This window comes from Giraffa tippelskirchi, chromosome 3 (genome assembly GCF_054371585.1).
Source record: "Giraffa tippelskirchi isolate mGirTip1 chromosome 3, T2T-mGirTip1v1.2.pri, whole genome shotgun sequence".
In the NCBI taxonomy this organism is placed as follows: domain Eukaryota; kingdom Metazoa; phylum Chordata; class Mammalia; order Artiodactyla; family Giraffidae; genus Giraffa; species Giraffa tippelskirchi.
In genome coordinates, this window is record NC_137277.1 from 57,487,180 (window position 1) to 57,504,243 (window position 17,064).

At 37.4% G+C, this 17,064-nt stretch overlaps 1 protein-coding gene across 26 annotated transcripts in view; it reads right to left on the reverse strand.

Annotated features, from left to right (window-relative positions):
- Nucleotides 1-17,064, reverse strand: part of STXBP4 (syntaxin binding protein 4) — a 214,891-nt gene that overhangs the window by 53,960 nt on the left and 143,867 nt on the right. For 9 of the 26 annotated variants that reach the window (XM_081581693.1, XM_081581691.1, XM_081581684.1 and 6 more), the window contains one exon: nucleotides 15,596-15,729. In XM_081581693.1, the coding sequence (XP_081437819.1) occupies nucleotides 15,596-15,729 (134 nt within the window). Of the gene's footprint in view, nucleotides 1-4,078; nucleotides 4,321-6,872; nucleotides 6,976-13,832; nucleotides 15,730-17,064 lie in introns of those variants that run through there. The other 17 variants (XM_081581694.1, XM_081581685.1, XM_081581679.1 and 14 more) reach the window with 5 other exon arrangements.

Genomic DNA, 17,064 nt, shown 5'->3' on the forward strand with positions numbered 1-17,064 from the left:
ATGCCAGCAAATTTGGAAAACTAGCAGTGGCCGCAGGACTGGAGGTCAGTTTTCATTCCATTCCCAAAGAAAGGGAATGCCAAAGAATGTTCAAACTACTGCACAACTGCACTCATCTCACACACTAGCAAAGCAATGCTCAAAATTCTCTAAGCGAGGCTTCAACAGTACATGAACCAAGAACTTCCAGATGTTTAAGCTGGATTTAGAAAAGGCACAGTTACTAGAGATCAAATTACCAACATACATTGGATCACAGAAAAAGCAAGAGAGTTCCAGAAAAACATCTACTTCTGCTTTATTGACTATGCCAAAGCCTTTGACTGCGTGGATCACAACAAACTGTGGAAAATTCTTCAAGAGATGGGAATACCAGACCATCTGACCTGTCTCTTGAGAAATCTGTATACAGGTCAAGAAGCAGCAGTTAGAATAGGACGTGGAACAATGGACTGGTTCCTAATTGGGAAAGAGTACATCAAGGCTGTATACTGTTACCTTGCTTATTTAAGTTATATGCAGAGTTGCTGCTGCTGCTAAGTCGCTTCAGTCGTGTCCAACTCTGTGAGACCCCATAGACGGCAGCCCACCAGGCAGGGGAGCCTGGGATTCTGTCCAAGGGATTCTCCAGGCAAGAACACTGGAGTGGGTTGCCATTCCCTTCTCCATATATGCAGAGTTCAGTTCAGTTCGGTCGCTCTCCGATTCTTTGCGACCCCATGAATCGCAGCACGCCAGGCCTCCCTGTCCATCACCAACTCCCAGAGTCTACCCAAATCCATGTCCATCGAGTCGGTGATGCCATCCAGCCATCTCATCCTCTGTCGTCCCCTTCTCCTCCTGCCCCTAATCCTTCCCAGCATTAAGGTCTTTTCCAATGAGTCAACTTTTTGCGTGAGGTGGCCAAAGTATTGGAGTTGCAGCATATATCATGCTAAATGCTGCGATGGATGAAACACAAGCTGGAATCAAGATTGCTGGGAGAAATATCAATAACCTCAGATATGCAATGACACCACCCTTATGGCGGAAAGTGAAGAGGAATTAAAGGGCCTCTTGATGAAAGTGAAAGAGGAGAGTGAAAAAGCTGGCTTAATACTCATCATTCGAAACACAAAGATCATGGCATCTGGTCCCATCACTTAATAGCAAATATATGGGGAAACAACAGAAACAGTGAGAGACTTTCTTTTCTTGGGCTCCAAAATCACTGCAGATGGTGACTGCAGCCATGAAATTAAAAGAAGCTTGCTTCTCGGAAGAAAACTATGAAAAGCTATGACCAACTTAGGCAGCATATTAAAAAGCAGAGACATTACTTTGCTGACAAAGGTCCGTCTAGTCAAAGCTATGGTTTTTCCAGTAGTCATGTACGGATGTGAGAATTGGACCATAAAGAAAGCTGAGCACCGAAGAATTGATGCTTTGGAACTGTGGTGTTGAATGAGACTCTTGAGAGGCCCTTGGACTTCAAGGAGATCCAACCAGTCCATCCTAAAGGAAATCAGTCCAGAATACTCACCGGAAGGACTGATGCTGGAGCTGAAGCTCCAATACTTTGGCCACCTGATGTGAAGAGTTGACTCATTGGAAAAGACCCTGATGCTGGGAAAGATTGAAGGTGAGAGGAGAAGTGGACAACAGAGGATGAGATGGTTGGCTGGCATTACTGACTCAATGGACATGAGTTTGAGCAAGCTCCGGGAGTTGGTGGTGGACAGGGAAGCCTGGGGTACTGCCATCCGTGGGGTCGCAAAGAATCCGACATGACTGAGCTACTGAACTGACTGACAGGATTGAAGGCTTCAGTTTTCTGGTGGTTGGCCTGAGGCTACCCTCAGCTCCTTGCTGTGTGGGTTTTCCAACATAGCAGTTTACATCTTTGAAGCTAAGGATTGAGAGACTACAGCAAAGTGTGCACTAAAATCTTATGCAACATTATCATGTATCATCTTTACCGAATTCTGCTAGTACAAGTAAACCACAGTTTCTGTACATACTCTAGGGGAGGGGATCACACAGGGGCATGAACGCCAACCAAAGAACAACGCCAACCAAAGAATCTGCCTACCAAAGCCACACTCAGACTTTCTCACTGCTGAGTCAGTTCAGTCCCTCTGTTGGGTCTGACTCTTTGCGACCCCCTGGACTGCAGCAACGCCAGGCTTCCCTGTCCATCACCAACTCCCGGAGCCTCCTCAAACTCAAGTCCATTGAGTTGGAGATACATTAACTTAACACACCAAATCTTTTTCTTTGTCACTGCTTCAATATATTTTGCCTCATCTTTAATTTTTTCAAAAACTTGAGTTAATCCTGGCTTTTAAATTTCCTGCCACTATTCTGAAGAGTTCTTGTTAGTTCTAGGTTGTTTCTTTGTTCAATACTTGTATATTTGTTTAAACATCTAAGCTAAGAGCTCTGTGAAGTTTCCCTTGATTTATTTGTATATGTCTACCTTTTCTTTCCTACCGAGACTGCAAGTTATTGTGTACAGTAGAGTTTTCCTTTTAGGATTTCTTACCCCACAATCCACTGATGGTTTCTAAACATGAGAACAAATCCATTTTATCTAAATTTAAAATAAAGATAAAACTGCTTTCATGGAATCTGTGATATGTGTCCAAATATATACAAACTTAATCACATTCTCTCCAGACACTTTCAGAAGAGCTACAATTCCAGCAGATGTTACACAAAACAGTTAATGTGCTTCAGTATTACAGCAGCTTGGCATACACTAGTTAATGACCTACTTTGAGAAAGTATCATTCATACACTTTTTCTGCCCAGGCTATTGAGGTCCACTCTTACAGGTTTACTAATGTTTCTTTCTTTTTCATCTCTATCGCCTTTTATGATGCACCATTCACAGTTCATAGCTTTCAATAGTCTTCTTCCCCTTCTATCAGATTTGTTGCTTTGAAAAAAAGGAGTGGCCATTCATGGAACTATTTTGGTCAGAAAGTCTCAGCTGATGCTGTATGGTACCCCACCTAGGTTCCACAGGTACAAGAGAGAAGAGGTGATTCTGGGGCTCTTCAAGTTTCACCTGCCTCTGGGACATCCTCAGCGTGAGCAGACCCAGCCTCTGTTCTCAGTGGCTGATACACATTTACTCAATGACTATTTGTGGAAAGAACTATCTGACATCTATTTGCATATACAATGGATATTTGTGTTTGTTAGATTCATGCATATGAATGGGAATTAATTTCCACAATAGATCCTAGAAATGAAACTAAAGGGTCCAGGAACATGTACAGTTTAGGTTCCTAGAGACACAGATGTCTGCTCTTCAAAAGAGCTGAGCTGAGCAGTGTCTATCAGCACTGTGTGAGTGGGCTGGTTTCCTTGGGTACTCACTAACACTATAGACTGAGGGAGGGACATTGCTAGTAACAGCCCTCTGGCGAATAGATATAGGGCCTCATTAGTTTAGGTTCATACCTAAGTAGATAATATTGAAACATATATATTAAATATATTCATTGAACAGATACTATCATAATGAAATACGACTATTTCATGATCACCTACCATATGCTAGGTACTGTTTTTAGGCATTACCTAAATTGTAGTGAACAAGATATCCAAGATCCCTGTTCTCAGGGGATCTCATATTTTAATGGAGGAGAGAGAAAGTTAACTAGAAAATAAAAAAATAGTCTGCTGTCCTAAGGAGAGAATAAAATAGGGGAGTGGAATAGAGCTTGGAGGGAGACAGAAGGCTCAAATTAAATGGGTAGTTAGGGAAGAGCTTTCTGAGAAGCAGACAATCAGCTGAAGACTGATGATGCAATAAGTTGGACCCCTCTGTCCAGATGTCCTCTTTGTCTTTTTTAAATATACAAGATCCCCTCCTACCTCAGTTCCCTGTCTGGAACATTCTTGCATCAGATATCTATATGGCTTACTTCTCCCTCACATTGGTGAAATGTCTGTCAAAGTCTTGCAGAGAACTAGTTATACCCATCCATGGGCAATTTCAGTATTTCTATTTTCTATATAAGGTCAGCAAGATCTCCGTTTCCATACACAACAGTGTGTAAAATCTGAGAGCCCTTGAAGCTACTAGTTAGACATAAATTTCTTTATTATTCCAAGCTTGATATCCATGAAAAAAACTGAGTTGAAGTTGGGTTTCCTATTCAAATTTTACTGCTGTATTAAAGAGTGAAATGTTACTTTTGAATTGTTTTCAGAGGTTTTAGCACATTGTTTTTTCACACGTTCTCAGTGATTCAATAACGATAAATTATGTAAATCTATATCAATAGAAATCTTTCACACCTTCCAAGGTTTCCAGCTTCCCCTCGCCTAAAAATAGAGGGAAGAAGAGAACAGTTAATCAAATCAGAGTAGGCTGCAAGGACAAACTTCTTTTACATAATGACAATGAATGATGAAGATTATAATGACAAGAATAATAATGATGATGTATACTGAGTACCTACCAGATATGTGCCACTTTATAAACATTAACTTTAATCAGCTAGTTACTTCAATTACATTATCTGCAATCCTCCCAACAACCTCATGAGCTGATGACATCTCCATTTTCATACATGAAGAAATTGAGACTCAGAGAGCTTACAGAACCCCTTTTGGGACTTCTTTGCACAAATCTATTAGGTCTTAGGGCTGGAATTTGAATTCAAGATATGATCTCTTCAGTATACTATTCTGCCTCTATACTAGGAAAAATGAACCTACAAAGATATCATTTAGGGTGCAAACAACTAATTTCTAAGTAAAAACTAAAGATAATTTCACAATGTTATTTCATTTTATCCTGTAATGTAATGAGCTATGACACTCATCTTTCCATTTTATAAATGGAGCAATAGTGAAGTTGAGGAATTTACCTTAGATCTTGTCCAAGAAGTAGGCATCTCACTTCAACTGCTGTATCTACGTTGACTTTAAGTTTCTTTAGCATTTGGGGGTTACCAATAATACTGTATAGTCCCAAAATCTAATTACTTTAATCTAATTAGTAAACTTGGTTGGATGAGTTCAGAGGTCACAAATTTGTGAAAAATATTATTAAAGATTTTTTTCTTAGGTACATTTATTATTCCCTCTTTATACAATATTTTGTAAATGGTTTCACAGAGAGCTTTTAATTTTTACTCTGAGGTTTCCATGGTGCTTAAACATTTATTGTACTTAAGGATGCTTTAATTTTATAAGTAACAAATGTTTGCTCTAAAAAACAAACAAACAAACAAACAATAGAGATGTTTTTAATTAAAAGAAAAAAAAATGATGCTCTCCCATTCTGACCTGAGAAAATAACTATATCAATGAGTCAGGTATTCTTCTATACATGACTGAAAATTATTAAAGCTTCCTGAAACAATGTAATCTCTTGCTTTATTCTGAATATTTGTTACGTCATGAAAATTGGTCAATGATTCAAATTAAAATTTAAAAAAAGGACTCTAAAACATAATCTCCATAATCTCATATTTACAAAGCACTTTATATTTTAAAGGGCTTCCCTGGTGGCTCAGACGGTAAAGAATCTGCCTGCAAAGCAGGAGACCCAACTTGGATCCCTGGGTTGGGAAGATCCCCTGGAGAAGGGAATGGCAACCCACTCTAGTATTCTTGCCTGGAGGATCCCATGGACAGAGGAGCCAGGTGGGCTACAGTCCATGGGTTGCAAAGAGTCCAACATGACAAAGTAATACTAACACACTCTTTATATTTTAAAAAAGTGCTTCCATACTAGTTCATTTAATCTTTGAAACAACCTTATGAAGACTGTATCCCCAATTTAGAGACAGAAAGCCAAGACTCCAAGAGGTCATCATATTTTTATCTTACTTAGTATGATACTGGATATAAGGCACCCTGCTATTTTATATACTCTCAAGAGAAAACGGAGAAGGCAATGGCATCCCACTCCAGTACTCTTGCCTGGAAAATACCATGGATAGAGGAGCCTGGTAGGCTGCAGTCCATGGGGTCGTGAAGAGTCGGACACGACTGAAGCGACTTAGCAGCAGCAGCAGCAAGAGAAAAAAAATCCACCAGTTAATTGTGATATAATGACTTAACTACACCCCTGTGAGACTCAGAGGACTTAATATTAGTAGAAGGCCTAGGTTAGGGCTCTGGCATTCTACTTTCCAAGTATGTGGCTTAAGAAAATTATTTCAGTTCTCTGAGCCTTAATCTTTTCATATCTTTTAAAGTAGAAATAACAATGACTATCTCACAGGGTTGTATGAAGACATAGTGATGTAAAATAGTTGTTTTAAACTGTAAAACTGATAGAATTTTAAAAACCTTCTATATCTTTGGTATTATTATTTTAAAGTATTTTATCTGTAACAGAAATATTAATAGTCTGTTGTTGAAGGAAGGAACTTCTGGATCTAAATTGAACTATTTTATCATATTAAATAATTATTAAAGCTGTAACTGCACACAACTGCTACTGCTGCTGTCTTTCCTGAGATGAGCTGTTAATACTTTGTCCTCATATGAACTCTGGAGAACACCTATTCCATTAATCTAAAAGAACGCATTCAGTTTGAATGAGGACATTTTCAGGCCTTGAGGGAAAATATTTCTTTCTGCCATCATCTACATTTTGTTTGTCCAGTTATAGGATGGAAACATGAACTACACTCTAGACATTCTGTTATTATAATCAGTTCTAACTGTGCCAGGAATTACAGACCTTCATTTCTTGGAAGAGAGCTAACTCCCTACACTCTATCATCTATGTCTTCTGTAATTTATGAAGTATTCCTATATTTTTTCTGCTTTTGTGTTAGAAATCATTTTAAGTTATAGTCTGTTCACCATGTTAGTGCTAAGGTAAACAGACATTTACTTAATTAAATCCTACATACCGTGCATTCTGTTATCCCCTTGACAACTTATTCCTGCCTTGTGGGAGAAATTAGGTCTTGCTTGTCTGGTCTTCCCTGGTGGCTCAGATCATAAAGATTCTGCCTGTAACACAAGAGACTCAGGTTTGAGCCCTGGGTCAGGAAGTTCCCCTGGAGAAGGGAATGGCTGCCTACTTCAGTCTTCTTGTCTGGAGAATGTCACGCACAGAAGAGACTGGTGGGCTACAGTCTAACCATGCCTTTATATTTACAGCTGCTGGCAGCATATGTGATTCAAGTATATATCTGAAATATTGTCCTGGAAATGATCGTCTATGAAGACAAATACCATGTGGAAGCTCTGGGATTGATTTATTGAATATCTGTTCATGTATACAGAATACAGGAAACAGAGTGGAATCCTGATTTTTATGACTGACAAACTATACTGTGTTTGTTTCCTATGTACCAAACAAGAATAGTAGATGGTTACTATAGATTCGAGAAGATCCTGTGAAGACAGAAACGACACCCCACTCCAGTAATCTTGCCTGGGAAATCCCATGGACAGAGGAGCCTGGTGGGCTCGAGTCCATGGGGCTGCAAAGAGTTGGATACAACTTAGACAGTAAACAACAACTATGGATTTGGTATTATTAAATTATCTCAGGACTTCAGTTCTCAGAAATTTATTTAACAAAAAGGGCAAATACCCAACAGTTAATTAACATGCAGAAGGAGCAGTAGGGAAACATGAGGTAGTTTAAGATCCAAAACAATGACAGGCAATTGCTTGGTTACTTATTGACCCAAAAAGTAACTTATTGACCCAATATTCAACAAATATCAAGTTTAAACATTAATACTGAATTTCAAATGTTCCAAAAGATTATACACACCGACCAACTTCTCTTTTTAAAAACGAATATTTGTTTCTTGTTACTCCAAACCTAGCCCGTGGTACTGCCATCTCCTATGTCAATCGTGTAATAGTCAACTAGTCTTCCTGCTTTCTTCACTCTTGGTTACTCTTACAGTCCAGTTTCAAACAACTGCCTGAGTGATTTTTTTTTTAATGTAGACCAGATAATGTTATTTCTTTCTGCTTAAAACCATTAATGGCTCCTGTGATACTCAAAATAAATCCAAACTCCTTTTATGGTGTTCAGAGTCCTATATGATCTGGCTCCTTTCTGCATCCCCCCCCCTTACCTCCTGGCTACTCTTCTGCTTTCTCAGATATATCAGATACCCCAGGATTTTTTTTTTTTTAATCTCTCTCGAATACATCAAGATTGCTCCTACCTCAAGGCTTTTATACTCAGTCTAAAAAGCTCTTCCCATAGAGGTTTCCTGCTGTCTGGATCTCAGTTCAAATATCATCTCTTCAAAAAAAGAGTAGCATTACCACATATTCACATTTCCTTCACAACTGGCTTATTATATGCCTAACAGTCATCACTATCTGGAATTGTCATGTATTATTTGCTAACGTGTTTGTCCATCTCTGCCCTTACAGTTTATTTAAACAGTTTGAGAGCAAGAGCTAGGGCTTTGTTTATGCTGCTATCAAAGGCCTAGGTCAGGGTCATGCCCATTGAAGATACCCAATAAATAGCTAATGAAAGAATGAAATAAAAAAATCTAAGTGAATCTAAATGATTACCTTCTCTTAAGTGATCACCTTCTCTTAAGTGATCTATTTTTCTCTCACTTTCTTTTTTATTTTTGTAAATTGTACTAGGAAGAAATTACTTATTTTTCTTGAGGCTAATAATAATTTGCCTTCTTAAAACAAAACTGAATAACTCAAGCATAGTTGATTTTCCAGAGATCATCCAAGATTAAATTTGGTATGTTTTCTTAATGGAACATGATAGCAGTAACCTACTTTCACTCTACAACATTACAAGAGAATATGTAAGTTTACCATATTCTTTGAATGGCAAAACACCATGAGTATTTACAGTGGTTATTATCTGATTCTGAATAACCAAGTCACTAGAGAATAGGTTGGCCTTAAAAAACAAGTGAAACTGTCTCTCAAGTGGCATCAGAATCATGTAACCTATTTGCTATGCATAAAACATTTCCCCCAATTCTAGGAGAAGAAAGATATATTAATAGTATGATTATTTTAGGTGGAAGTAAATACCATAATTCCCATTCTAAAGAGTATGGCTGATCTTCACCAAAGAAGGTGTATACACACACACACACACACACACACACACACACACACACATCACTTTTTTTTAAATAAATTCATGTTGGTTAATAAAAATATGTTTTGAAGGAAATAATGAAAGCAAAGATGAGAGTTTGAGACCTAGAATAAATAGAATGAGAAGATGAAGATGTTATATCAAATGTGAGTTTTGGATCTAAACGAAAACTTATGAAGGCCTTTAAATATTATAGTACCACATTTCCCTTTTTTCTCAAAAAGCCTTTTCCCATGTCTAAATAACTTCTAGTTAGCATCAGAATATAAAGACAAAAAGCAGCCATTACTGACATTCTAATTTTAAAAGTCACAATATTGCTAATTTCAGACAGAAATACGTAAGTTGAGTCAGGAGTCTTACATAAATAAATATGTGTTGTTAGATGGTCATTGCTTGGTAGGGGAAAATTCATCCTGATTTTCAGTGGGTTGAGTAAAAACTATATAATTACTCAACAGTTGCACATCCATATTTCTGCTATTATAAGAAATGCCATGATGAAAGTACTTGTATACACATTTTTATGTACATCACTCATTATTTTCTTTGCAAAAATACCAACAGGTGGGATTATTGGGTTAAAATATATGATCATTAAAACATTTTTGTTTACTTTCAAAAAAATTTTTAAATAGACATTTTAAAAGGTCTTAATATATACTATAAAACTGACTCCCAAAATGTGCCAAATTATAGTCCCATCTATAGTGGATGAGAATATTTACTTTTGACTTCATTTGGTGGCAGGCCCAGGTGGCTCCTAAATTGAAAAGATTAAAAAAAAAAAAGCCTAATATGTGAGTAACTTGAAAAAAGAAGTGTATTTTCTACAGAAATGTTCCTGCATCTTGCTTCGTTTGCTCTGGCATCATTTGGGTCCTCACGGGTATTTGCACCTTTGCTCCATCTGCCCATATTAATCCTATTGGTCTTAGAAGCCTAAGACTTCAGTTATGATTACAGTTTTCCCTTTGTTTTTTGGTGCAGGGAGGCATTCCTTTCTTGGTTTTTATCTTTTGAACACACAAAATTTTAAACATCATTTCTAAGTGTAGGAAAAGAATGGGGAAGTTTTGGAATAAGACCACCCTACCATCTTGAATCTCAACAGCTACATCTTATTTTCTTGACAGTGGACTTTTTCATAATCAAATATTTCTATGTATACATATACATACTATTCATACTGGTCATGAGGTTCTCAAGGCAAGACTGCTGAAGAGGTCTGTCATTGCCTTCTCCAGTGGACCACGTTTTGTCAGAACTCTCCACCATGATCTGTCCGTCTTGGGTGGCCCTACACGGTGTGGTTCATAGTTTCATTGAGTCAGATGAGGCTGTGGTCCATGTGATCAGTTTGATTAGCTTTCTGTGATTGTGGTTTTCATTCTGTCTACCTTCTGATGGATAAGGATAAGAGGTTTATGAAAGCTTCCTGATGGGAGAGACTGACCGTGGGGGAAACAGAGATCAAATTGCCAGCATCCGTCAGATCATCGAAAAAGCAAGAGAGTTCCAGAAAAACATCTACTTCTGCTTTATTGATTATGCCAAAGCCTTTGACTATGTGGATCACAACAAACTGTGGAAAATTCTTAAAGAGATGGGAATGCCAGACCACCTGACCAGCCTCTTAAGAAATCTGTATGCAGGTCAAGAAGCACCAGTTAGAACTGGACATGGAACAACAGACTGGTTCCAAATTGGGAAAGAAGTACGTCAAGGCTGTATACTGTCACCCTGCTTATTTAACTTATATGCAGAGTACATCATGCGAAATGCCAGGCTGGATGAAGCACAAGCTGGAATTAAGATTGCTGGGAGAAATATCAATAACCTCAGATACGCAGATGACACCACCCTTATGGCAGAAAACAAAGAAGAACTAAAGGGCCTCTTGATGAAAGTTAAAGAGGAGAGTGAAAAAGTTGGCTTAAAACTCAGCATTCAGAAAACTAAGATCATGGCATCTGGTCCCATCACTTCATGGCAAATAGACGGGGAAACAATGGAAACAGGGACAGACTTTCTTTTCTTGGGCTCCAAAATCACTGCAGATGGTAACTGCAGCCATGAAGTTAGAAGACACTTGCTCCTTAGAAGAAAAGCTATGACCAACCTAGATGGCATATTAAAAAGCAGAGACATTACTTTGCCAACAAAAGTCAATCTAGTCAAAGCTATGGTTTTTCCAGTATTATGTATGGATGTGACAGTTGGACTATAAAGAAAGCTGGGCACTGAAGAGTTGATGCTTTTGAACGGTGTTGTTGGAGAAGACTCTTGAGAGTCCCTTGGGCTGCAAGGAGATCCAACCAGTCCATCCTAAAGGAAATCAGTCTTGAATATTCATTGGAAGGACTGATGCTGAAGCTGAAACTCCAATACTTTGGCCACCTGATGTGAAGAACTGACTCATTGGAAAAGACCCTGATGCTGGGAAAGATTGAAGAGGAGGAGAAGGGGGCGACAGAGGGTGAGATGGTTGGATGGCATGACCAACTAGATGGACATGAGTCTGAGTAAACTCCGGGAGTTGATGATGGACAGGGAGGCCTGGTGTGCTGCAGTCCATGGGGTTGCAAAGAGTCAGATGTAACTGAGCAACTAAACTAAACTGATACACATACATATTTGTTTATAAGAACTTGAATGAATTGAATGAACGAGTTTCTCTTCATACAAGTCTTGAATGTAGAGAGCTCTTTACTCAGAATTGGTTTTTGACCTTTTCAAGCAGGTGTGGACCCTTGGGTGTTCTGACACTCAATCCAGTCGTTGTTGAAGTTACGATCTAAGCTCAGGTTGGAGGCTGGCCCATGTGTACTTGCACTGCAGGTATGAGGACAATGCAGCAGTCTCAGGGGAGTGAGTCATGAGCCAGGACCAGAGATGGTTGTGCAGAGCATTGTGGCCTGTGGTGCCAGGTTCCCTTTAGATTTATTTTTTACATACATTTCTTGTGTGACCCAGTTTGTGTCAGGTCTAACATGTATCTAGGTTCTAACAGACCAAGCCCCACTGACCTTCTGCTTGACATGGAATCCACACTGACCCTGAGTATTTCACCAAATGACACTGACTCACCAAAATATTAGAGTAAAAAGAGTCTGTCTACCTCTAGCCAGTCTCTGTATTCATTACCCCTTCAGATTAGAATGCGTTAAGGAGTGTCCTCCTGCCAGGGTTCCCTCCAGTTATTCCCAAAATTGCAACTGTTATTCAGCAGAGAGAGTAACAAGACGGACCTTCGTTTTTCTCTTCTATGTAGTTCTACTTGTGCTATATTGACAAACTTTTGGGATCTGCCTGTACCTGCTACTGCCTTTGAAGATTCCCCCTGTTTTTACATTTCATTTACCATTCCCATGGGAAGGAAGGGAGAAGCCTGTGCTTATGCTGTCGCTTTACCAGGAAGTCGGTAACTTCTCTTTCTATAAAAGACCTCCTATTGGATACCCAGACAGATATTGCTTTAATGTGCATTTTTCTTAACTAGAACTGCCTCTTCCTGCTTTCATTATAAAATTTTGTTAACCTAGATGTCAATCAAACAAAGATTACACTTTAAAAGATGTAGTTATTTCAAATAAAGATTACACTAAAGCACCACAACACTGATCATGTAAATATTGATGGATATCAATGTAAAGACCTCCAGGGGTTCCAGTACTGATTGAAAATGTTTATTACGTCTACATATTGTTTCACTGAAGGTGAACAGAAGAGAGCTGATCTAAGTTTCCTTATAGTTAGCAATAAACAACTGAAAGATAAGATGCCGGTTCAGACATGTAACCGCAGTTTCCTGTGATGATTATATTCTAACTCAAAATCAATAATAACATTAAAGTTATATATTAAGAAAAACTCTCATCTATCACATTTTCAAATGTATACAAGTTGAATGAAGCTTTAGAAAATTACTTAATAATGATCATAGAGAAAAAGTATTAATTATTTAAATTAATTACTTTAAATAATAATGTGGTACCAGTGGCAGTAACACCCATTTATGGAACATCTTATACTATCAGGTTCTTGACATGTATCTTGTATAATCCTTCGATCCTGCCCCTTGAGACATTATGATCTCTACCTTTCATATGAGGAAACAGGCCAGAGCTTAGGTAACTTGCCTACTGAGGTTGGCTGACCAACTGAGAGGCTCTCTGAGGCACCTGGAGGAGACATCGAGATTCTGAGGTACATTGTCTACATGGATTCCAAGTGCCACTGAACTCTTGGCTGCCTCTGTGATTCACAGATTCCCCACTGCTAGGGGTATTTTTTAGAGAGATGGATGGCTATACTTGCAATGCTGTAGAAAGCATTCGTGTTTCCTGTAATTCTACATCAGGGGTTCCTAAGTTGGGATTCATAAACACTCTGATAATGGATGAAAAAATGTGTTCAATTGCACCTTTCTGGGAAGAGGATTTTCATCAAATTTCAATGGAGTACGTGATCCAAAAATGGTTTGGAACTGTCCTTTAGACATCCCTTAGAGACTGCTTTTAAGTTATAAGACCTAAGAAATCTTAATCTAATTTCTAAGGAAATTCCATAGTATAACATCCTGGAGTGTACTTAAATTAACAAGAAAGTAGAGATAATTACCCAAATGAAATTTTCAAAATGTAACTTGAAATAATCAGATAGCCAGGGCAAAGGAAATGAAGTGGAGGAACTGAATTATCTACCTCCTGATAGTGATTTTCTCCTTACCATTACAGATAAAAAAAGCTACTGCTTAAAGAGAAAGAAAAATGAGCTGAGTTTATCTGAATTATTACACTTAAAAGATATGTCATATATAATTACAAAAGTGCTGGGAAATATGCAAACATTAGCAACTGTATTTCTAAATAAGAAGACAACATAGAAACTATTTACTAGTTTTAAACAGCAGAGTAGGTATAATCTTATTAATAGATTAAAAAGTGTAGATGTAATTCTTTACTTTTCTTCCAAAGAAGTTCTGCTGAACTTCAAAAAATTTCTTTGAATAATCATGTTTGACAAATATAAAGGTTAATGGTAGCAAGGTAATTAAAATGAATGATTGCAATGTCCACAGGGCTATGTCTGTGCAGGTGTTTCTCTCTGCTGTTGCCACCCTCACGTAAAAATGTCTGACATAAAATTCTGATCTTACACATAACACATTAGTAATGGTTATTTTTATCCCCCCTAAAAACACAGAATTTCCTTTTTTTTTTTCAGAATTTCTTTACATAAAGAGTTCTTACAGGGTTTCTACAATACATTTAATTTAAAAAAATGTAATAGGTTATACAAAATTATAAAAAATGCTCATTGTAGAAATTTAGCAGATACTCTTAGAAGCATGGATTCTGATCCTCTATAGCATTGTTTTAAAGTTAAATGTTACTTTGAAGGAAGAGTCTTGAATATTACCTAATTACTAAATAAAGTCGTCTACTACCCAGGACTTACTCAAAGTCCTGGGGTAGTAGATGACTTACTACTTAAATATTCAATTTACTTACTATTTTAATACTTGATTAAAACAGACTTTTTCTTTTGTAAATTTTTGTAATTCTTTAGTATATTAACATAGACTTTTGCTGTGTGTGTGTGTGTGTGTGTGTGTAGTATCTGGTCCCTAGCATAGAGATTATGAGTACAAACTAGAGGAATAGTGGAATGTAAAAGGCCAGTACAAAGAGTACAAAGACAACTGGCAGAGAGACTGACACCAAGGAAAGAGACCGAAAACAAACAATAAAAAGGAAGTTCAAATATATGTTGGGGAAAAAAGTGCTTGGAGATAGGAAGAGGGAAGGATGGAAATGTCCAACCACTGAAGCTTTCCCCAAGGATCTCCCTGTCAGCAGGGAGGTTACTGAGAGCATTGGAAGCGTCCAGTGACAGAACATGCAGTTCCTTGAGAGAGTGTTCCCTCAGCTCTGAAAAGCAGGGAACTGGTTCAGCTCTTTTACAGCCCTTTAATTAATTACCCTGCTGACTGCCCCAGGGTTTGTTCCCAATTTTCTCTGGTTGTGATCCAGGGGGTTTTTCACAGTTATATTTAATGTTTCAGCAGCCTTGTCATTCGTCTTTATTGTGTTCTAGGGTCTTTTGCTCAGTTGGGCCTTACCTTCAATCTTATTCCATCTGTTTTATACTATTAAAAAGTTCCTCAAGGTTGATTCCAGCCTTCCAGGTCTCCATTGCTGTTGTGGATTTATTTTTAGAATTTATTATACCATTTCAAAGAGACTTTAGATGGAAGTAGATGTAAAAAAAAAAAAAAAGTCGTATTCAGCTATCTTCTGCTGGAAGTCATTTTGAGCACTTAAAATAAAACAAATATTCTCCCCCTACAACTGGTTGCATTAAACCTTTTAAGGTTTTTATCGATAAGCTATCAATTTCACCATAGGCAAACCAATACATTTCACAAGAGTAAACTACCAAGTGTGAAATTTTCTTCTTTCATTTTGCTAAATAAGCGATTTTTAAAAGAGTGAAAACGTATAGAAAACTTACAATCCATATCAAGTATGGCACGGACAGATTTAACAAGTTCCTTAGACTCAAGTGCCAGTGTTGCTGGGATGTTGTGTCCATTCTTTCCCAATGGCGTGAGGGACGTCTGGGAAGCTAACAGAGCTCTTCTTTCACTATGAGGGCAAGAAAATAAAGCTTAACTTATTACATAATGAAGAATATCTATCTTTGCTAAATCTGAATTCTTCTTAGTTATAAAATTGTACAAAATGTCTGATTTCTGAGAACACTGTATTCTTATAGTCATAAACTGAAATGATGCTCACAAAATAATATTTGTTTTCAATTCTTTAATACGTAATAAATAGGAGTATTTAAAATATTAGGTTGACCTTCTGTATAAGGAGAAGGAATAGAAGGACAGCTCCTCCTAAATCATTGTTTGGATTACATGATGTGGCCTTTTATTTAGTCTTGTAAACATTTAAATTAAACACTTAAACATAAATTCATTAAATAGACATTTACTACTACTTCTACTAATATTAAATATAAATTCTAAATGTATACTTGTTACTAAAATTATCTCTTAAATTATCTCTTCTGTTTGCTGTCCCTAAATCTAAAACAGTCTAAAGCATTTATACCACTTTTAAAAAATGCAAATTTCATCTGAAATGCATGCATTCTGATATAATTAAAATGCAAGGTTATACTTTTACCATTATGTTAAAACTTTTACTTGAAAAGAGACAATTTTAAACTGATGACAAAGGCATCATTACTTATAATCCATCTTCCTAAGCAAGATAGCATTAATTCACAAGGAAAAACTAAAGCATTAATTCTCAAATTCAAATACAGAGCCTTTCTGTGTAGAATACCAAGGCCAACATCCACTACAGAAGATAGAGTGTATTAAAAAGACTGAGCCAAATTTTACTTCTGTTTAACTTTTCAAGCTGTGGTAAAAAGCTGCTTAAGGTTTTGTTTTTGTTTTTTTTTAAATTGATATAAAGTTGATTTACAATACTGAATAACTTCCAGGTGTAAAGCAAAGTGATTCGGTTATATATATATTAATGCTGCTTTTTAAAGTTACCTTTGTTCCATGAACCTGCAAGAGCAGACTCTGGCTTTTAAAAGGTCATTTTTAATACTAAAATTTTGAATTATTATCCAAGGCCACAATGAAACCTTGAGTGGTAGAAGTCGGGGTCATGTCTAAACCATAAAAGGAGCATCTAATTGCTGAGTATTTAACATCTTTACTGAAAACAATCATCATGGAATTCACATAATTATCTTACATCACAAGCAACATGTTGTCATTGTTGTTGTTTAGTCGCTAAGTTGTGTCCAACTCTTTTGCGATCCCATGGACTGTAGCCTGTCAGGCTCCTCTGTCCATAGGATTCCTTAGGCAAGAATACTGGAGTGGGTTGCTATTTTCGTCTCCAGGGAATCTTCCTGACCCAGGGATTGAACTCGAGTCTTCTGCATAGGCA